Source organism: Colletotrichum spaethianum (genome assembly GCF_022836535.1).
Source record: "Colletotrichum spaethianum MAFF 239500 DNA, contig48, whole genome shotgun sequence".
Lineage (NCBI taxonomy): Eukaryota > Fungi > Ascomycota > Sordariomycetes > Glomerellales > Glomerellaceae > Colletotrichum > Colletotrichum spaethianum.
This window is the reverse complement of record NW_026054818.1, coordinates 261,092-282,483: the sequence shown is the minus strand read 5'-3', so window position 1 is coordinate 282,483 and position 21,392 is coordinate 261,092. Positions and strand designations below refer to the sequence as shown.

General features: G+C 44.5%; 6 protein-coding genes across 6 annotated transcripts; 5 read left to right on the top strand and 1 right to left on the bottom strand.

The window, feature by feature from the left end:
- Positions 1-4,921: 4,921 nt before the first annotated feature.
- Positions 4,922-5,358, top strand: ColSpa_11623 (uncharacterized protein; the record flags this gene model as incomplete). Its single annotated transcript, XM_049277835.1, has 2 exons — positions 4,922-4,934; positions 5,045-5,358. 2 exons carry the CDS (start codon positions 4,922-4,924, stop codon positions 5,356-5,358), a joined length of 327 nt encoding a protein of 108 aa, XP_049133792.1.
- Positions 5,359-6,663: 1,305 nt separating this feature from the next.
- ColSpa_11622 (protein RRNAD1) lies at positions 6,664-8,070 on the top strand (the record flags this gene model as incomplete). Its single annotated transcript, XM_049277834.1, has 1 exon — positions 6,664-8,070. The coding sequence occupies one exon, from the start codon at positions 6,664-6,666 to the stop codon at positions 8,068-8,070; it is 1,407 nt and encodes a 468-aa protein (XP_049133791.1).
- A 563-nt stretch (positions 8,071-8,633) lies between these two features.
- ColSpa_11621 (uncharacterized protein) lies at positions 8,634-10,395 on the bottom strand (the record flags this gene model as incomplete). The annotated part of the gene is made up of 3 exons (XM_049277833.1): positions 8,634-9,692; positions 9,757-10,009; positions 10,058-10,395. The coding sequence occupies 3 exons, from the start codon at positions 10,393-10,395 to the stop codon at positions 8,634-8,636; spliced, it is 1,650 nt and encodes a 549-aa protein (XP_049133790.1).
- Positions 10,396-13,655: 3,260 nt separating this feature from the next.
- On the top strand, positions 13,656-14,657 carry ColSpa_11620 (uncharacterized protein; the record flags this gene model as incomplete). The annotated part of the gene is made up of 1 exon (XM_049277832.1): positions 13,656-14,657. One exon carries the CDS (start codon positions 13,656-13,658, stop codon positions 14,655-14,657), a length of 1,002 nt encoding a protein of 333 aa, XP_049133789.1.
- A 2,247-nt stretch (positions 14,658-16,904) lies between these two features.
- On the top strand, positions 16,905-17,351 carry ColSpa_11619 (uncharacterized protein; the record flags this gene model as incomplete). The annotated part of the gene is made up of 2 exons (XM_049277831.1): positions 16,905-17,048; positions 17,073-17,351. 2 exons carry the CDS (start codon positions 16,905-16,907, stop codon positions 17,349-17,351), a joined length of 423 nt encoding a protein of 140 aa, XP_049133788.1.
- A 1,377-nt stretch (positions 17,352-18,728) lies between these two features.
- On the top strand, positions 18,729-20,908 carry ColSpa_11618 (uncharacterized protein; the record flags this gene model as incomplete). Its single annotated transcript, XM_049277830.1, has 5 exons — positions 18,729-19,088; positions 19,181-19,476; positions 19,635-19,914; positions 20,026-20,533; positions 20,607-20,908. 5 exons carry the CDS (start codon positions 18,729-18,731, stop codon positions 20,906-20,908), a joined length of 1,746 nt encoding a protein of 581 aa, XP_049133787.1.
- Between the last annotated feature and the right edge of the window lie 484 nt (positions 20,909-21,392).

Here is a 21,392-nt window from a genome sequence, read left to right as displayed (position 1 = left end):
AGTTCTAGCAGTAGGCCTTATTAGCGTTAGCTTTACTAGGTTAAGGTATTATAGTTTAGGCTATCCTAATTACTAGCACTTAATCCTTACCCTTAGTTAATACAGCTTATAGATACTAATCCTAAATGTATTATTAATTCTTTCTTTATCTTACTCTCCTTGTTTAAAGGTAAATTAGTACAAATAATAATCTTATCTTTAATCACTTTAGTTAAGTAATTAACTTCCTTAGATTCTAATACATCTTTGTTTACTATAGCTTAGTCCTTAATAGTTATTATTATTCTAATCTCTTAATCCAGGACATCTCCTAGTTCAAGTAAAGGTTTAAGGGTTAATAGTTACCCTTTCTACTAAATACAGTTTACTTTATAGTTACTTTATTTTTCTTTATCTAGAAATACTATTCTTAATATAAAAGTAGATAATAAGAGCTATTATAAAAGATGTTTTTTTTATAGAATTAAAGTAATATTAGCCTCTTTTATAATACTTAGAACATAGAATTCCAGGTTATAAGTTATACTTAGGTATTATATATTGTTTATAATTACTTATGCTTTCTTAGCTAAGATTACTACCTTTATATTATTTTTCTTATAAAATCAGCTCTTATTAAATGTTATATTCTATATAATTATAACCTACTAAAGTAAAAAGATTTATATTTAGTATAAGTTATAAGTATTTTAAATATAGCTTATTAAGTATTTAATATAGCCTCTTAGTTTTACCTTAAAGCATTATTTTCTTATGTTTCTCTTTTAGTTCCTTTAAATAAGGTATACTTAGTAGCTATATATATAAAGCTATTCTTATTATAAATATAAGTCTTAGCTAAAGGTTACTTAGTATTAAGGTTACTACTAACAAAAATATTATCTAAACTATTTCTCTTTTTTCTTAATTAAATAAAGCTAAGTATTATACTAAAAAAGGCTAATATTATAGAGGTATATATTAGCTATTACTACTTTAACTTATAGTTTATATAAGAGGCCTACTCTAAAAAGTAGTTTAATACCTTTAGTTATTACTTCCTAGCTAGCCCTTTTAGCTTTACTATTTAACTCCTTTATGTATAAAGGAGTAGTCTTAACCTTAATCCCCTCTTTTTTTACCTATTATTAAAACTTTATATTACTATTAATTACTATAATAAAGCAGTTTATATCCTACCTTATCTTATATAAAGTAAGGCTATATTACCTTACTACTTACTGCTTAAAGATATATAGAACTCTAAATATACTCTTATAGGTTTTTAATACTCTTAGAAATCTAAAGAGTTAGCTAGTATATTTATCCTTAATTACTATAAGCTATAAGTTCTTATTATACCTTTTAGGGTAATCAAAGAGGTTCTAAGTAATTTTGTAGTATAAATAAAATAACCTTTGTTCTGATCTTTGTCTTAAGACTACTTTCTTTATATAAGCTATTTAGTAATAGGAGTATTCTAATCTTTTATAAGCCTTAATCTTTACCCTTTAAGCATTTAAGACTAATTACTTAAGTATTTAGGGTCTTAAGTGGTTACTTTATAGGTACTAGAGCTAAGTAAAGTCTAAGTAAGTACTCTTTTTATAGTATAAAGGTTATATAAGAGTATTATAGTAAGGTAGCCTTATTGTGTTAATATTAACTATAAACATATTACTTACTAAGATTTATATATAAAAAAGGTAATTAAAAAGAGGCTTATATTTAAAGAAAATAATATTTACTTTCTATATAAGTTACTTAACTATAAAGCTATCTAAATACTTTTTGTATTAGAAGATATAATCTAGCCCTAAGTACTAGATACTTATTATATAAAATAAAGCTTTTAATATAACGTTTATATAAAAGTTCTCTATATATACTATATTCTTAAGCATAAGGTCCTAGTTTACTTTATTTTAACTTCTAAGAATCTTTTTAATTATACGTTTACCTTTTATATAAATAGGGTATAAAGTAATACCTAAGTTAACCTATTAATTACTCTCCTTAACTACTTAAACTATACCTAGCTCTAAAAGAGATATGTTATTTACTAGGTAAATAGCTCTATAGTTATCTAATATAGTGCTACATAAAAGAACATATAGGCTAAAGTATAGAGTAATAAAAATACTATAAACTTCCTTTTTCTAAGTAGCTTTATTTAGGTTTAGTTAAAGCAAGGTAGAGTTAATAATACATGTAATAACCTTTAATAATAAGTTATTACTAGGTCTATTATTATTATTTTTATTATTATTAACCTTATTATTATATCTTTTAAGATCTCTTCTTTAAGATAAAGAGATTACTTAAAGCTACTTTTTCTAAGTAAGTTTAGCTTAGAGGTTTATATTTTAAGGGTTATTAATTTAATTATAGATTTATTATATATTATTATTAGTAATTAAGGCTAGTCTAAGTAAATAGCTAGTAAAGGCTTTTTTTATATAAGTATATTTAAGTAAAGGCTAATAGTATAAGTAGCTATAAACATATACTTTATTTAAGTTCTTTAGTAAAAAGTAGTATATATTATTCTTAGTTAATATAGTAAAATAACTTATTAAAGTTATATAAATATTAGGCCTTTTTTTATAGTACTTTACTACTAATAAGTCTTTTTATAAAACGCTAGTTAAGATTATTATATAGTTATCTAGGTTTTTAATTAAGAGGCTTATTATCTTATTTTAGATAATTTCTATAAGTTTATAAGTTACTTAAGATAAAGTAATTTTATATAATACTACTCTTAGAAAGGTTCTTAAAGCAAAAGCACCTTAGACTTCTAGTAAGTCTAGGATTTTTATATAAAAGTAAGAATTTTATTATTTTATTAACTAGATAAATAGGTTAATGCTTAAGGCTATTTAATCTAATAAAGCTAGATATTCTTTTTAAATAATAGTCTAGCTAGATAAGTTACTTAGTATATATTATTACTTAAAAATCTTAAGTATTAAGTAAAATATTATTTAGTTTTATATTAAAACTTTTATTTAAGTTAACTTAAAAAGTGATTTAGTAATTAATATTTTTACTTATATATTAATTATATTAAATACTTTTTTTTATTATTTCTAAATAACCTTTTTTATACTAATATTTAAGATATATATTTAATATATAACTTTAATATTTAAATTAGTTATTATTAAAAGAAGTTTATTATTAGTTTATTTAAGATTTATATTAATAATAAATTTATTAAAAGCAAAAATCCTTAAAGTATTTAGGATTTTATTAAGATATTTAAGTTTATTTTTTTTTATTTATTTAAGTTTATTTAGGTTAATAAATTCCTAAATATACTTTAACTTTACTTTAAGCTAAAGAGTTATATATTATAAAAGCTAATTACTTTATATTTTAAGCTTTTTTATAGCTTTAATAAAAATAAATATATTAGAGATATTAGTTTAAGAAAATAGAAATAGTTTATTTAAGAAAGATTTTTTAGCCCATAGTACACTCTAGACACAGTAGTTCAAGGGTATAACATAAGCTAGGCTTATAACTGTTATAGAGTCACTACTTAAGGTAAAAAAGATATAAGGAAAACGGCTTAGATTTCTATATATAGGATTACCTTATCCAAAATAAATAAATACATATCCTGCGTGGTGGATCCGCACAAAGGGACTAGACTAATAGTTAATCCGGGCCCGGCGCAAATCTCACAAGGCTGCGCGATGCGCGTGAGGGCATCGCGACAGTACTTCTGTCGATTGATAACTAGCCTCGTCCTGTTCTAGCCAGATGAAATACTCTGTAGCCCATGATCCGTTATTCAGGTTTCCAAAAATACCAGAGAGATCGAGGAAGACGCAAAGCGCGCGCATGTAGTTGACTTTTTTTTGGCTGCAGAGAAGATTGAGGAAAAGCAAGTCTGCAATGAATTGAATGGGCTTGACCGCGTGACTGGATTGAGCGTACATTAACAAAGTTTTGCTGTGAGACAGGACGCAACAAACCATCCGATTCGGAATCTAGTCCATCCCTCCTTGAATCTGCACTTTCGTCCCTGTGTTGAAGATTGTGGAGACATTTCTCCGAGTGGGCTTGTTCAAGGCACTCTTGATGGCGAACCGAGTCAAGCACCCGACTGTACCCACATCTCTATCTTCTCAAACCTCATGAGATCCTACCCCAACGTCATCAAGAATGAGACTCTTCTCCACGTGGCATTGATTCGCACCCTTGTAGTTGCGTTAAGTCAGATATCCACATGATCCTGGCCAACGATCGTTACGGCAGCAGTCCAGCAGCTACTAATCAACGTAGACGACTTCATATTGGACCGCGCGACGATGAAGGTTTGCACGATGGCACACCAGACGGGCAGTATCCTAATGCAAAGGATACATTAAATTTAGGAGGTTCCTCCTAGCTTCACCCAATTCTTCATGCAGGTCATCTTCTTGCTTCAGCCCCTGACTTTGTAACATTCATTTTCTCGTTCCGTGCCCTTCGCCACCATGCACTTCTCAACTTCAATCGTCTTTGCCTTCATGAGAGCAGTCGCAGCCAGTCCGATGTCTTCATAGCTCCCAACGATTCTCTTCACGCCCGACGCTTGGCACCGGTCATGGGTCTTCGACCTGGTACGCGATGATCTATCGAGCCGCGGCTATCCAACTGCAGCCGTGACTTTGGCTGGCGTCGGCAGTAAAGATGTGAGCGTGGGACTCGCCCAAGACGCCGCGGCTGTTCGCTCCGAGCTGCAAGGACTTGTCGATGAGGGACGCGACGTCGTCATGGTTGCTCAATCCTACGGCGGTGTTCCCGTTGCGAATGCTGTTGAAGGTCTGACCTACAAGGACCTCATTGCCAATAACAAATCCGGCGGTGTCATTATGGCTATATACATAGCCTCTTTTGTTATTGCTGCTGGAAGCGATTTGTATGATGGCGGAGTAATGCCTGAATGATGGAACGTTACGGTAATGGCACATTAAACTTTGAAAAGATCAAGATCAAAAAGTCACAAAAGGCTAGCTCTTCCCTTTTGTTCCCCAAAACGGCTTCTTCTCTCCCCTCAACCCACTCTCAGTTTTCTATGCCGACGTCAAAACTTCGCTTGCCGACAAGGCAGTTGCCGCTCTGCTGCCCCAGCCTTTCAAGACTGTGGAAAACAAGTCCGGGTTCGAGCCTTGGAACAATGGTTTTGAAATGGGTTACATCTTTACGCAAAACGACCAAGCTATACCAATCGACTTGCAGACCAGCATGGAGTCTATATTCCCTGCCTCCAGCTTCACGGCCACTCTGAACTCCAGCCACACGCCCTTCCTCAGCATGCCCAAGATTCTTGGGGACGTCATCCAGCAGGCGGCGCAAGTAGCGGTTACCAAGAAGGCAGCTTAAACTTCGGGTGCACGCTCGTCAAGGTTCAGTCGTCTATCTGTACAAAATGCATCTTTGTGCTTGATAGGGAAGCACTTTGCTCAATATATGTGTATCAAAATCCGGGTGGATACTTTACACAATGTGAAAATCACACCTTATTGATAATCACTGACTCCCATGCGTTTCCGCCAAACAAGTAAAAGAGCGGCTGGGTATGTGAACTAGAAAATCATCACATGGAAAACATTTGCGGTTGACAGGAAACAGGTTTCTATGTTTGTCTCCGTGCCACAAACCTCGGCTCGGCATTCACATTGCAACTGCCGAATCTGCTGGCGAATTCATGAATGCTACTAAGGTTCCGTTACATATGTCGAGCCTCAAAATAGAAACTGAGATGATTCCTGCAACATTTAGACGGTTTGACTTTGTACTCTTTCTCAAAGCGAGACCTTTAAAAACCTTTGTTTTCTACATCTCCACTGCTCGTAAACTTCGCGTATTTCGAGGCCACAGTATCCCACATGAAATAGGCTCACTGCATATTGCCCACAGAAGCCTGGACGCTGACTCCCTATTATTCAGACACCACTTCTTCCATAAATGGCCTCCCGTATTGGTGTTGGGTTGAAACACCTCTCGTTCACGTTTGCAGAGAGCGTCCCATGGCCGGTGCTGACGGCCTGACTTCATGTCAGGGGATGCTTGACAATGGACGACCACTTCGTCGGCAATGCTAGAATCAGGTAAGACAACTGATGATGTTATCATAGAGATACAATGATGCGCATGCCATTGATACCTTGGACACAAACTCATTAGTCATGACATTTTTGCATGCCACGGTAGTTGTCCAGCATTAACAGGGAAAACGAATGTTAATGCTTCCAAGATCGAGGTAGTTTGCTTTCGTTAAGACATAATAGGCAGCTGTAATTAAGCGCTCCAAGTGACTCGATTAAGTAGTTGAACTTATGAGATCTACAGCGCTGCCAGCATGTGCCACTATCTCGTGTATTTAGCCGGATCAAGTCATGATACAAATCCCCAGTCAAGATGGTCTCATGAAATGAAACATAGATAAATGGCCTCTTGTGCGTAGTCCAAAGTGTCTTGTCGCATTGCCAAGTCGAACTCGGCGTTGCTAACAAGGACCGAGGTGAACTGAAAATGCTTAGAAAATGGGGCGTTGCAGGCTCCACTTCTTCAACTTCTGCCGTTATACACCGCCTTATTTGCAGTCAATCAGCCAAATCTAGAGGGTTGTACAATTGAGAACCAGCTTCCGTTGATCTCTGCGAGGGTAACTCAACTTTTTGCAACATGATCACTCTGCCAAGCTCTTATGCCCACATCGCCAGTTACGCAGATGATCTGTTTGACTTCATTGATACGCCTTTGTTCCGCCAGATCACAGGCGACATCCACGTCAATGACGCGTTAATCCTTAACGCATGGGAGACTTTACCTTCGGAGTGGACGACTTGGTGGACCTTAATTCCAGATCATCGCCTTGCACAGCAAGACTTGATTGATAGCATCGAAGAACCGACCAACATCTCATCCACCACAGGCGATTCCGAAGATGACAGAAAAATCCAATATCTGCGAAACCGGCCAGAGTCGCTGACCAAATGGTTGGAAACCCTTCAAGCACTTTCTCTTCCCCGTGTTCAACGTCTAGGTCAAACGATTATCCTTCCAGACGTTCTGGCGGATCGTATGAAAACGAAAAAGATAGCGGAAGTCTCCACCGCTACCGCTTATATTCAGAACGTTTGCCAGGCGAACAATATTACCCACGTCATCGACATGGGATCTGGACAAGGCTACCTCTCTGTAGCTCTTGCTTTCCTCTATCCAAATCTTCGGGTCCTGGCCATCGATGGCAGCGAGTCTCAGATTGCCGCCTCAAAAGCGTGTGCCGCCAGCCTCGGAATCCCGGAGTGCAGAATCCAACATATGCAGCGCTACATCGACGGGACGGCGCCTCTAGCAGCTGAGATGGCCGCCTGGGCTGGAGGGAACGAGTGCATGCTCGTCGGTCTACACGCCTGCGGGAGTCTGTCCGAACACATGCTGAGATACTTCACCACGGTGCCATTTATCACTCGTCTGGGCGCAGTCGGTTGTTGTTATAACCATATCGCCCCACGCTCTGCAGCCAGCCCGGATGGGTTTCCCGTCAGTGAGAATTTGAGGAAAAGAGGTGTTGTGTTGAGCGCCACGGCGCTGATGACGGGCTGCCAGGCGCCAAACAATTGGGAGAGGGCAGACTTGAGTAAAGAGGAGTCTGAGTATTCAAGGCGACGCTTTTATCGAGCGCTTATGGAGAAGGTCTTTTTCGACAAAGGCATTGAGCTCGATAGGGAGAACAGGCCAGTCTGGGGCGTGCGAAAGGGTGATACGGCCAGCTTTACAAGGTTTGCACGGAGGGCCGTAGAGTTTCTCGGTGTTGACGGTAGCGGGATTAGCGACGAAGATCTTGCGTCTTATGAAAATCGGTACCGGAACTACAGCGGCAAGATAGCGATTTTGTGGACGCTCAGTGTGCTGTGCTGTAAGGTTGTCGAGAGCGTAATTGCTCTTGATCGATATTTGTTTCTTACTGAGAACGGAGGGGAGAATGTAGACGTTCTGCCGATTTTTGACTACAAAATCTCGCCAAGAAATCTAATGCTTGTAGCCAATAAGGGTGCTACGCAAGGCAACGCATCAACTACTGTCTAGTTTGGCCAAGCGGCCAAATAGCGTAAAGGGCTCATCAAGTTAGTAAAACTAGAATTGACTAAAGTAGACCATTTCTTATGCAATCATAGTGATCATGCCGATTCGCACATGCCATTTGTGACACTCCAAGAGCCTATATCGCGGTTGCAGGCCAGAGATCCACCCTTCACCGTAGTAAACCCTGAGAAATCAACATTTTGCCCCTTGTTATCATACATAACTCCAGTAACATCGATGCACCCTGTATTACGTACAATTCCAACTTATGCGCCTATAGGGTCACGCGTTGGATCACTCTTCCACCGTCTTTTGGTACTGCCAGCAAGTGTTGTGTGGTCTACAAGAACCGGAATTTCACGATCAGAGTCTGGGAGAAGTTCGATTTCTCTCATGGTAGTACACTATGGCCTGACTGAAAGTAAAGAGGTGGACTCAGCTCTAGATTAACACCACCACATACATTCGAAAACCATATCTAAACTGTCATTATAACTGTAGCTGGACCTCCACCACACAGGTGCTACTTTGATACCCTCCTTCCCCTCCCCAAACACCATCTCTGTTCACTCAAGTGAGACGTGAAGAGAAATGGCAGGGACTTCCGATGAGTCCTGCGGCATGGTCCATGTAAAGTTCCAATACTCAAAGGTGTTGAGGACCGAATGTGCTCCGCCATAAGAACCACCGAAGGAGATTTCGTACGATGCATTAACTGTACCGCTGACATTGACGCTGAGGCCTTGAATATCATCCAGTGAGGTCACTGTAGGCTTTTCAGCGAATTGCGAAACAATAAAGCTGAAGCTTGATGCATTGTTGCCCTCGGGGTAGGTGACGGTTAAGGTGCCCGGGCTGGCCTCCACAACTGTGTGGTTGTTGACGACTTGGGGCAAGATCCATCCAATCTCATTGGTATGCAACCGCCATTGAATGACTCCTGGGGCATAACTCTTCATATTTCCCATCTTTCCACCTGGGACTGATGAGTTGATATACCAGCTTTGGGCTCCGATGCTGATGTTGTTCGCAAGCCATGCGGTGACGTTACGGTTCTCAATGTCATAGGGTGGGTATCTGATTGAAGCATTGTATGTATGTTCGCCCTTGAAAACCTGCAACGCAGCCTTGACATCTTCGGGAATGAGGCTGTTGTGGGTTTCGGCAACAATTGCGTGCAAGGGTGCCATCTCGAAATCATCGTGGTGGGCAATGACGCCAGGTCGCTGTTTGATCGAAGAGTACGATTTGCCCACGGCACCCCAGATGGGGAAAGCGACGAGCGCAACATACTTTTGCATGTCATACCCATAGGTACGGTCCCATGGGCCAGCAAGATTCAACAAATGAGGGTGCCACAGCTCGGCAATTGATCTCCAAACATGTGCAACGACGTCGGGGGCACGTTGACCCAAGATTGCGTCTTTTGGTAGGTATTTAGAACACAGAACTAGAGCCCACAGAGATACACCATAATAGGTACCGCTGTTGAACTCAGAGAGGGTCTGGTTGTTTTCGTCAAAAAGATCGAGCAACTGTTTCGCGTATTGCTCGCCAGAAATCGTCATGTTGGAATCATTCAGCCGGTTTCCAGTCCAGCTTGATACAAAGCATCGCATGATCCACTTGTCAAATGTCAGACACATAACAAAAGAGATAGAACGTATTGAAACAGATGGATGAGCGTACTGGGTTACTATAGCCGGGATGGAAGTTATCGAGTTCAATAATGTCGTTTCGATAGGTGTCGCCGATGGTGTTGTTTCTCAGTGACTCGAGAAGCAGATCAGTCACTTCAGGAGACAGCAAATGGCCAAACTCCTCAATGCCGAGGATGAAAGCAGTTCCGATGAAGCCACGCCAGTTCGGATCCCACGCTGAATCAGAATACACAGGACTCCCGACCTCGGGTTCTTCAGGCTCCTGCTGGTAGTCACCAAACCTGACACTAGTTAAAATCATATACAGATTCGAGATCTAGCAGACTGACCACTCATTATCTGGGTCCTTGAATTGCGATTCGATGACTTTGGTGATGATTTTCTCAGCCTCGCTGACGTCGTCGCCCTCGTTTCTGGCGAGCAAGCCAATTGCATACCAGACTGAGCTCCGTGTCTCGTGTCGACCTCCCATGTTACCAGTAACCTCATACAGATACCCGTATGGCTGATCGTAAAAGTAATCCATAAATTCCATAGACTCCGTGAACATACTTTGCGCATGGATCGGTAAGGTAGAGGCATACGACGGGGTCGGTCGAGGAGATGTGGCTACGAATGGGAGCAGCAGCGCTAGGCTAGCCGCCAGCATCTTGATACCGGAATACATTGTGCTTCTTCCCGAAAGAACAAAAATTTTGAAGATGAAACTTGGCGTTCTTCCAGCATGTTCAGCATGTCTACGGTGCTGTTTGGTCTTATATAGACCGGGTTTCGATCTCGTACTTTAGCTTTATCTACATATCTTATCATCGGCATTTGCGTCGCCGGTCACGGTCCTTGCTTTATCATTAGGGGGAAATCCCAAGCGGAAATGAAGAAAACTACTAGCCTTGTTATACGCCGGGGATTTGGTTGATCCTCGCGTGTTCCCCGGTGTTGGCGAAAGCCCAATCCACGTTCACCAGCCTCCACTGGGCCCGGTCCCGGAACGGTCTTATGCTGTAGCGAAGTCCGGCAACCCCGGCATATGGACAGCCGAAGGAGCAACGGCTCCACATATGATAAGAGTTAGGGTTCACATCAGTGCTCCAGGCATATGTACGCGCAAAGCAGTTGTCGACAGCAACAATTGTCCCAAGTATATACTGGCTATATTGTAAAAACATCATAATTATGGGTTGCTCTTGCTTCTCTAGTGGTCTGGCCTACATTGGGAGCATCCTCAATCTGTTTGTTCCAAGCCTGTCACAACTGCGATGAGAAGAGGCCGGCCCTCTGACCGCCATAGTGGGTTTTCGGCGCCGGATCCGGCTGCCGTCCATGCCGGTGCTAGGGTCAGCAAGTAATCTTAGATGTGGGGACTGTGTCGATTTGGTTGGTTGTACTCATTGCGAAGGAAGAAGCACTGTCTAATTATTAGCCGAAAATCACCAGGTTCTTACACTGAGTGCTTCTCCAGCTCTACCGGCACACGCGTCTCTCTCAACGCCCGCGACCGCTGACTAATGATCCTGTACAGTCCCTCTAATCAACATATGCAGATTCCTGATAGGTTCATAGATCATGCAATAGTCTAGTCAAGGTTGGGTTGTCACTCGACAGCTGGTCACTTACGAGGCTCTCGTGTGGTGCGCCATTGTCACATTCCCGTCCACTATCGGTCTAAAGTTGGGCCGAATCGAATCGCCTACCAGTCCTTGGACGCTGCAGCGGACTAAATCTTTGAGTAATCCAATGTAGGGTGCAATATCACCATTCGACATACATTTTTTCGCCATTCGCTCACTCTAAAACTGATTCAGCAGTAGTCATAACATTAAAACACAACAATCAACCGCAGCAGTCAGATCAGTCAACATGTATGTGTTTACAATGAGGGTTTTAAAAGTCGAAGGCCACCACATTTAGATGCGCTCCCCGGCGCATATTCCAAGATGTAACCTGCTACCTTTGAATTCCTCCCACTTCAGGAAATGAAGGCTTCTTTTCGTCGATCTGCATCTAGTATATTAGAAGATCGAAGAGCTATCAACGAGCTCACAAAGATCCACCAGATAGCCATTATAACGGCCGTATTTTTGGGTCCAAGCCACACAAAGGCAGCTGTGCTCTACAATTGCTCACACGGCGTGATGGACAAGAATCCGATAAGACCTTCAAACGATATCCTGAAAGTCACACCTTTCAACTAGTATCCCAAAGGGGCGCCGCAAAACCTTTGCCGGCTGGAAAAAGGTGTTAGAATGTCCGCCCGTTAAAACTCATGGGGCTTATACTAGAAGCTGTTTGTTGATGCCTCTGCCAAAGTGAATGTCCCAATAATCAAGCGTTGTTTACGCAAAGCCAGGTTTTTGACTGGAGAGCAATGAGGAGGCTTTCGTTCTCATAAGGAGGCAGCAGCCCTTTTTCTTTACTACCCCCCTTAGTGTCATAGTCTCAGTTTTCGAAGAGTCTTCTCATTGATTAGCAAGGTTGCCTAGATATAGATGGGGCAAGGTTGCCGTAGGGCAGATGTTACGGGCAACCGAAGTGGAGTGTTTTGTCTGGTGGTCCCAACCAGAAACTCTAATACGGTCGTTTAATTGCTGTAGATCGAAACCATCTGAAGGGGGCAATTTGAATCGGACCAACTTTGGGCCGACAGTTGGTGGGAACGTGGGACTGTGCCACCAAATCCAGTCAACTGTTACGGGAGTAGCCGCCAGCATGGCATTGTCCAAAGATGTGTTACGAGCAGGCCAGGGCAACCAACTGCACCACAAAGCAAAAGCTTCGGTAATGATGCGCCTGCATCATTATCCCCTGTTCTGCACTATATAGTTACGCCGGCCAGCACCCCAACTGGTTGGGCCGTAACAAGATGGCTGTTGTGACAGCAGTTTGAATGCATATTAACAGAGACATATATGACGAAAGTGGTGATGTCTTCAGGAACGGGCGGCGCTTGACTTGAGGTCGGAGGTGCGCATATCATGAGGTGGGAGCGGCCGAGGAGTTTGGTAGAAGAGAAACTTAACATGCTTCGGCTGGAGTGAGGGATGGCATATCAAGACTGGGCATTTTAAACATTCCTCCGCAACTTATGTCAAATTATTCTTGTCTCTTTGTTACGTCTTATGATCTCTAATCTCCATCTGCGCGATAATCTTGCCATTCAACAACGAGGTCTCTCATCAGACTTAACCCCACACTGCTACGTTGATTCCATTTTGAATCGCGCTATAACGCAGTATCAAGAAAAGGAATACCCCAAGACACAACTGGCAAGTTAGCTAGAGCATCATTCTGCATGGTCGGCAACACTACTGAAATGACCGCGCTAGAGTAGAGCATCAACGCAAGCGTCAGGCCTCTAGTAAGAAGAAGACTAAATCTGTCCTCTCTAGATGCCTATATAAAACCCACGTATTCCATAAAGGCTATATGGATGGCATTTTGCTGAGGTAATGGCTTTGGAGGGTCTATCCTGCGGTCAAGGATAGTGACTTCTATATTTGTATTTTCCTACTTAAATAAGCTTTTTCGCTTTAGCGATTAAGATTAAAATCTAGGACACTTAGTGCTGTGTTAGTAGGTCATTCGGTGGCCCTGACACTTCAAGATTGCCGAGTATCCGCTTTAGCACTCCTTAGTCAAACCACCCTTGGACGCTAGACACGACTTTGCACGATGAAAGGAGCTGAGAAGGATATCTGGAGAAGACACTCATAGCGCGGGCCTCCACTACGGCAAGCAGCTTCCGTGATTAATAATTTGGGCAACTTACGCTTACAAACCCCAGAGATGATGTTAGCAAACGCAAAGCCTTAGACCAAATGGTTCCAGGCTTCGAGGAACTCTTGGCGGCCCCAGGATGCCGTTATAAGTCATCCACGAGAGCCCTAAGTCCTTCGGGTGCAAGACAACCTGTATTGCTAGACTGCTGCAATGATCTTTTCCCGCACAATCTTCTTTCCCGCCCTGTTTGTGTTCGTCCAGGCAAGCCCATCGCTGGTGGCCAAGGACGGGCATGGCCGCGATCACGTCAATGCACGCACAATCTATCAGTTTCAAGGCCACACAAGGGCTGAAAACATTGCTGTGCGCAAAAATGGAAACCTCCTCATCACTCTTTCTGATCGACCGGAACTGTACGAAGTCGACCCCTTCAACCCGTCGTCTCCGAAGCTCATCCACCACTTTGCCGGCTATTCGGGTCTTGCTGGCATCACCGAAACCACGCCTGATGTATTTCTGGTGAATGCTGGCAATATTACTTTCGGGCCGATCCGCCCTGTTCCGAAATCATTCTCGGTATGGAAGCTAGACCTGAGCTGCGCAGATGGCGCCACTGTCTCCAAGGTTACAGACATGCCTGAGGCTTCATATCTCAACGGCTTGACAACACTTGACAGTCGGGCTGGTGTTGTCCTCACGGGAGATTGCACCAGTGGCCGCGTCTTCCGTCTTGATACGAATACCGGAAACTACACTGTGGCACTCGACAACGCCCTGTTACAGCCTCCGCCAAACGCCACGTTGCCCATTGGCATAAACGGCATCAGGATGTTCCGAGACCACCTTTACTTCACAAACACATTCAAGGGCATATACGCTCGCGTTCCTGTCGACTTGGTCACAGGCGAAGCGAAAGGGCCGTACGAAGTTCTCGGGACCAACGTCACCGCCGACGATCTCGCTGTCAAGGCCGGAGTGGGGTACCTTGCGGGAAGCATAGGAAACGTCATCATCAAGATCAAAACCGGTAAAGAATCTGAAGTTATTGCTGGTAACCTGAATTCGACTGAGGTCGCCGGCGCTACTGCAGTTGCTTTCGGGAGGACTAAGAAGGATAAGGAGGTTCTTTACGTCGTCACAAGTGGAACAGAGGTATCACCGGTCAATGGCACGTTCGTAGAGCCAGGGAAGGTAGTGGCACTAGATATTTAGAAATCCAGCCCTTCGGGGTCAAATAATCCCGTCGGGATTCGGTTTCATTGTTATTCTATGAAATCCACAATCAAGATAGATTGAGTAAGGCGTCAAGCGGGCTAATACTGTTCAAGAATAGCCGCCTTCGATGTTAACCAGTGGGGTACGAGTTGTTGCGGGGCATAGTTAGTATTGATTGATAGTGCATTAGGTTTAATTAACGTTGTCCTATTCAGAAGACGTTAAAGTTTATTGACCCGTGCTAAGATGGCAGAATAAGATGGACTCAAAAATACAGGAGTATCACTTAAAAGAATAACTGGATGATCCTGCTCGTCTTCCCTAAACCACCCTTGCGTTTCTCCTTCTGCTCAGGCTCAATGGGTCGTCCCTCACATACTTCTCATTGAAGCCCCAGCTATCAACCCCCGATGTCCCCCAGCGGTTCCACCAGCGATACCCGTACGACTGGCCCTTTCTCGCCGTCCAGCGATTATTTGGCATCCTGCGTACTTTTGGTCGACCATGCAAACCTGATGAGCCAGACCTTAGCAGATATTCTGACATGAATGTAAGAAGAGCGCCAGAACTTACATCTTCCGTGATACTTTTTGGTCCACGCCCGTGTTGTAAACTTGCGGCATTTGGAGCAATACCGCAAATCCTTTCCCATCCACTCGCGAAGCCTCACATACAACGGACAAGAGATGCACGTGCAGTGTTTGCACCAGGGACGCCGGCACACTGCGTGTCCTGGAGGGTATGCTCGACAGAACGCCCAACTCGAGCAGACGTCGTGATCGTGCACGGGGCGAGGTGGCCCCTTGATGAGGAAGATGTGTCGACGTCTTCGATGGGCACGCCCATCGAGTTCTACCCCGATAAAGCCGCCGCTGCCGCAAGCGCAAGAGAGAGACTCCGGAGGCACAATCTGGTCGTAGGATTGCAAGGAGGGTTTTTTCGGTAACAAGGGTGTGGTGAGTGTGCGAAAAAAGTGTGAGGATAGGGAGAGGCAGACAAGGTCATTTTGTGGACAGTAAGATAGGACCTCGAGCTGAATCTCTGCTGGCAGTTTCGCAAAGAACAAGGCGGAAAAGTGTGATGGCGGCTGCGCGAGATGCTGGGCTAGCATTGACGAACCGGACATTATGAAGATGGCCTAAGGGTACGTGAGCGTTGAGGACCGGTCTGCGGCATTGGTACGTCCAAATTTTATCCGTTGAAGTGATGGGTTTGACTATAACGCAAAGATAGCTATTGCGAATCGGAGCTTCAAGTGCGTATTAATACTCAGTGATTGGCTTCATGAAGTTCTCGATTGCGGATGCTATGCGCTTCTTTGGGGTTGGCTTCGCCGCTGCTGCCTATGTCCAAGTGGGGGCGTAGCGCGGATTTGGTAGGCATCCGACTCCTCATTCCCCGTGCTTGATGAGACCCCCATGTTCTAGTACCGTCTTTACGAAGACTAAGGAAGTATCGCGATTGTGCAGGCTCGTAGTAGAGGTAAAGAAAATGATTCAACCTGATTTTCGAGTTTACAGTCACATAACTACAGCACCTACAACGCCACCCTGTAGCTATACCAGCTGTGCCAAGCTGCCTAACACCGGAAACCCTCTTCCTGAGCGAGCTCACCAACGCCCGTGCCCGCAGTGAAGACGTTCAGTTAGGCTTGTCGCACGACTAGTCAAAGCCCGAGAGTCATCCGAGTACCAAACTTGTCTGTGCTGTGAAGGGCAAGGTATTCGTGATGCTTGACTTGTGTGTTCCAATTTATTACAGACTACACCGAACGCGCAGCTCATCACAGGAGCGAGTTGGATTTTTTTCATGTGCGATGCTCCAAAAAGTTTGCAAAATGAATAAACGAGAACTTCGACGTTAATGCCTGGTATCTCTGAATTATACTTGAAACAAGTTCCACACTGTAAGCTTGTGCTGGTTGTACAATACAGACAGACGTTGCACTAGGATTCAGCATCGAGGTGCCTGGACCCGTTTGTAGTTCAGATCGACTCGTCGCTATTCAATCAGGCTTAATTGCAGCCTAGGAGGCTTGAAATCTCATAGGAGGAAAGTGAATGCTTGAGGGCTTGGCTGCGATGAGATAACCCTATTGGTTCCTTAGTGTTGCTAATTACAGCTATCAATCAACACTATATCGCGGCAGAGCAACCCCGCTCGTTCATGCTCCTCGGTTCCTCGGTCTCGGACCACGCCCTCGCGCCCACATCGTTCAACGGAAATAGGAAGAGGCATCTCATAATGCTGTGTCAAGTATGCATCGATGCGATTCACTACCGCAAGGGCTGGGTGAGAAACGATTGCGATGCCGCAGACCCGCACATCCTGCTTGCCCATCACGGATCGACCGCGAGCCTTGAGTCGTCTGCCCGCGATGTCTGTGAAGTATGTTATCCATTCTGGTGCCAGATTGGCGAGGAAAATCAGACCAGAATGAGGGGTTTCGATCCTGAATGGACTTCTCGGCACAACGCGGCGAAAACTGCCAGGCAGCCGGGGCAGGTGCTCCACGACTTCGCCGGTCTTGTTACGATATGCGCCATCGTCAACATTGGCCAAGAAGCGGAGGTACAATCTGCCGGCATGGACCTGTTGATCTCCGTAACCTTTGAGTCGGACTTTCGCGACGAAATCTCGACGCTGAAGGACACATCCGGCACATACATTGTGCTGAGAGGGCCGGGTTAGTTCTCGCTGTGTAACTACTGCCATACTACCGTGTCCCACTAACGTCTGAGTGTGTCAGACAAAGATTTGGAAAAGATGACCGTCTTTACCAGCGACAGTACATCTTCAGAAGAATCATGGAGTAAAGCCACGACCTGGATCCAAAGATGCACCTCCAGCCACCTTGCTTGCAACGTCGAGATGAACGCTGGGTTGTGGCATCCCACCCGCTTACTCGACCTAGCTGCCCCGGACTTAGACCTGGACACATTCCGCATCGTTGTAACATCAGAATACCATGGTAACCCTTATGAGAAGTATACAACGTTGAGCCACTGCTGGGGTTCTGCGCAGTTTCTCCAACTAAAAAAGTCATCGTACGACAATTTCAGAAAAGGCGTCAAGCTAGACAAATTGCCGAAGACTTTTCAAGACGCCATCCAGGTCACCCGGAGGCTCGGCGTCCGGTTTCTCTGGATTGACTCCCTTTGCATCCTACAAGATCGGGATGACCTCTCCGATTGGCTGGTTGAGGCAGGCAAAATGCACAAAGTTTACTCACATTCCTACTGCAATATCTCCGCCGCAGGAGCCCACGATAGCTCCAAGGGTCTGTTCTTCCAGAGAGATCCGCGCCTTAGCCATACAGCCACTGTGAGCATGTGTGTGGAGGGGCTTGGACTGTCATCTGGGAGCAACTACATGGATTGCAGCATTGTGGACTTGGGCTTTTGGGGCAACGGTATCGGCAAGTGCCCCCTCAACACACGCGGATGGGTATTGCAGGAACGTCTACTTTCCCCTCGAGTTCTGCATTTTGCCAAAGACCAGTTGTTCTGGGAATGCAGGCAGCAAACGGCCGCCGAGTGCTATCCCGAGTCACTCCCCAATTCTTTGCGTCACACTATCCCCGCCAACTTCAAGAGGCTCGACCCAACCACCCGTAGTATAAATTCTGCGTCTGGGAAGGATCATGCCGCTGATCCTATGTTCTACTATCGGGTCTGGAACTCTGTTGTTAAGGCATATTCCAATACCCGTCTAACCAGAAGTTCTGATAAGTTGATCGCTCTATCAGGCATTGCGAAACAATTTGCGGCGCGAACTAACGACGCATATGTCGTGGGAATGTGGTACAAGTATTTGGCAAGCAGTTTGCTCTGGAGGGTGGAGTATCAATCCCATATCGATGATTCGCTCTCCTCGCGTCCAGCGATTTATAGAGCCCCATCGTTCTCTTGGGCGTCGGTAGATTGGGCAGTAGTTCCCACGCCGCCGGCTGATGATAATCTACTAGTCGAGGTGGTCAGCTGCCATCTGGACTACGTAACAGGAGACACAACAGGTCTGGTGAAGGGTGGGTATCTCGATCTTCGCGGCCAGGTCAAGCCTTTTGAAATGGTGGTCAAGTACGTCCTAAAACTTCAGCAACTCTTCTTAAAAGTTGGTGGTACCATTGTCAAGGACTCCAAGAAACAAGACTGGGAGAACGGTCCTCTTGTGCACCTGGATGTTGGCCAAAAGAGCTTCGACAACGAGAACGACGCGAACAGTCTGTACTACATGCCCGCCCAGAAACAGAGCACTCTTGATGAACACGTGTCATACTTGTTGCTAGTCGCCTTGAATGAGGACAGGAATGAATTCAGGAGGATTGGTGTGGCGGTGACGGCTGAGGTTGAAGAGATCGAGATCCTGAACAGGTCAACACAGGACAAGCCGCAAGGACAGGGGGCGCACCCGGATAGTAACAGTGATGTTCGAACCATCAGAATAGTATAACGCCACTCCTACCCCTTATCACAAAGCGGTCAGTCCATTTCTGCCGAAACGGCAAACCTTGGCAACAGAAACGATTCAACAATGACACAATCGATTTGGGGTCCTCGGATGGTACGGTACCTGAGCGCAACTCGAATAAATACCAATTCGAGCAAAGACTGCATGCCCTGAGAGCTCAAAACCAAGATCTTCGTGACCGATTCAGAGCAAGCAAGGAAAGAACCAAGAAAAAAGAACATGTTCTGGAACTGAAGCTGCAAGAGAAGAAGTTGCTTCTAGAGTCCATCAAGAGATCTTGTATCAAGAAGCGGAACTCTACATCTACGCAGGCCATCCGGCAAGACTTTGCAGATGGCATCAGAGCGTAAGTAGGGTTTACCAGATCTCAGGACTTTGCTAATTGGATCATAGACTCGACGAGGAAAAAGCAGTAGAATAGCACAGCGTTTCCTTTGACCCGGAATAGCCTATCCGAGAATACACAAAAATCAAGGCCGATTTGCCAGTTTTCTGCATTAGCAGTCGAGCCTACCAGAAACTCAACGGCATGATGCAGAATGAGGATTTTAACACTAGTGGATACAGAGACCTCGACGATACAGGCATACCCGACCTGCAGGCGTACGCACAGAAAATGACGGTATCCAACAGAAACGCGACATGCCGACAGATTCTGACCAAACTCTGGGTCCTGCTCACATCCATATCATGCTGGGTAACAGGCCATGACCTTGTCCGAGCAGGCTTAGACGTCAAGTCAATCGAGAAGCATCTTCAAGAAGAAGCCAAGAAGCTTCAAATGGTAAGTTTTAGAGATCCTGTGAGAGGATCGTGCTCATCAACTAACTTTTTGGTCTAGAATTGGAGGAACTCTCGAGAAAGTTGCTCTCGGAGCTTCAAATCCAGTCTTCAGAGCAATATCTATAACAAGTTCGACGCTCTTGTTGCCCACGCAGCAACCGATGCAACCCGCCGTGCCGCGAGTTGGTTTCCAGACCAAAAAGCACGCGGTTATAAGCCTGGAACATTCAAAGCCATCTGCAGAAAGAAGGGACTTCATACTATTCGTGGTCGCCCGGCCATCGACCTGCACCAAGAGCTTGTCAAGCCCATTCATTCCGGCATTCAACAAGATTGGTATGCTGCATTCCACCTTCACATACCGTTCATCCTCCAGGATTTCATTGGCCAATTTGTGCAACACCAGCAAGATTTTCACCAAGCAGTTGCGAAGAAGTACGAAACTAACAGCAACATGGCAATGGCTCTGAACGCTCTCAACAACCCCAATGGGGCAGTAAGACAGAATATTGTGGGACTCTTGATGTATATCAACAAGGCTATCGACTCTCGGAAGAGCAACGCCTCTCAAGCAGCCACTCCCCCGATTGCAGAGGCCATGGAAACTGTATATGAGCAATGTTTGCTCGTCGAAGGCATGTGCAATGCAACTACTTCTAGGTTTATAATGACTGGCTGACAAATTACAAACAGGCCACGGAAGCAAAGCTAAGATGCAGAGGCTGGTCAAAGCACACATCGAAGAAATCAAGAGAACGGTCTTTCGAAAGTCTGTCGATGCGATGCAGGAGCATCTTCAGAACATGGATAGATACGTCGCGAAGGAGCTGGAGACCGCGATGAATAAGACCCACGACAATGTTTACCGGACTTACTCGAACGCTTTGCTTCACAGCAACAAGAAGGTCAATTTGTCTCCTGAAGAGGTGAAGCTCAAGAACCGGCTCTCCGTCATTCTCAAGAGCGTAGAATCTCGGTTCAAGGCCGAAGAGTGAAGGCCGTCGCGCTGGGTAGTTGGTTGGTTGATTTGGTTTCCATTTGATAGCTAGCGTTGCTTTCTGCTTTCTACCGCGATTTTTTCTCGTTTCCGCATTGGTTGGGAAACATTTCAAGGCAGCAAAGGGACATCTAGTCCCACTGCCTTTGGGAGAAACGCAGTACAGGGCTCCGCTGCTGAAAAATGAACGGACCGGATGAGAAAGACAGATACGTGACAGGTCGTCTTAACTCTGACATTACTTTTGACATTGCGAATTGGCCCTTCATTTAGAAATGTGGCAAGACAATGGTGACGTCTGTACGCGCTGGCCTAGATCAACCCATGCATAGGTTAAGGCAGCGAGCCTTTGATTGTCAGAAGCGTTAGTGATAAAAAGGGTTGACAGAGCCACTCACTCATCTGAGCACCAATAACCAGGCAGGTGCAAGGCCTTGGAAGGAACTGAAGGACAAATTTCAACAAAAATAAGAATAGAATCA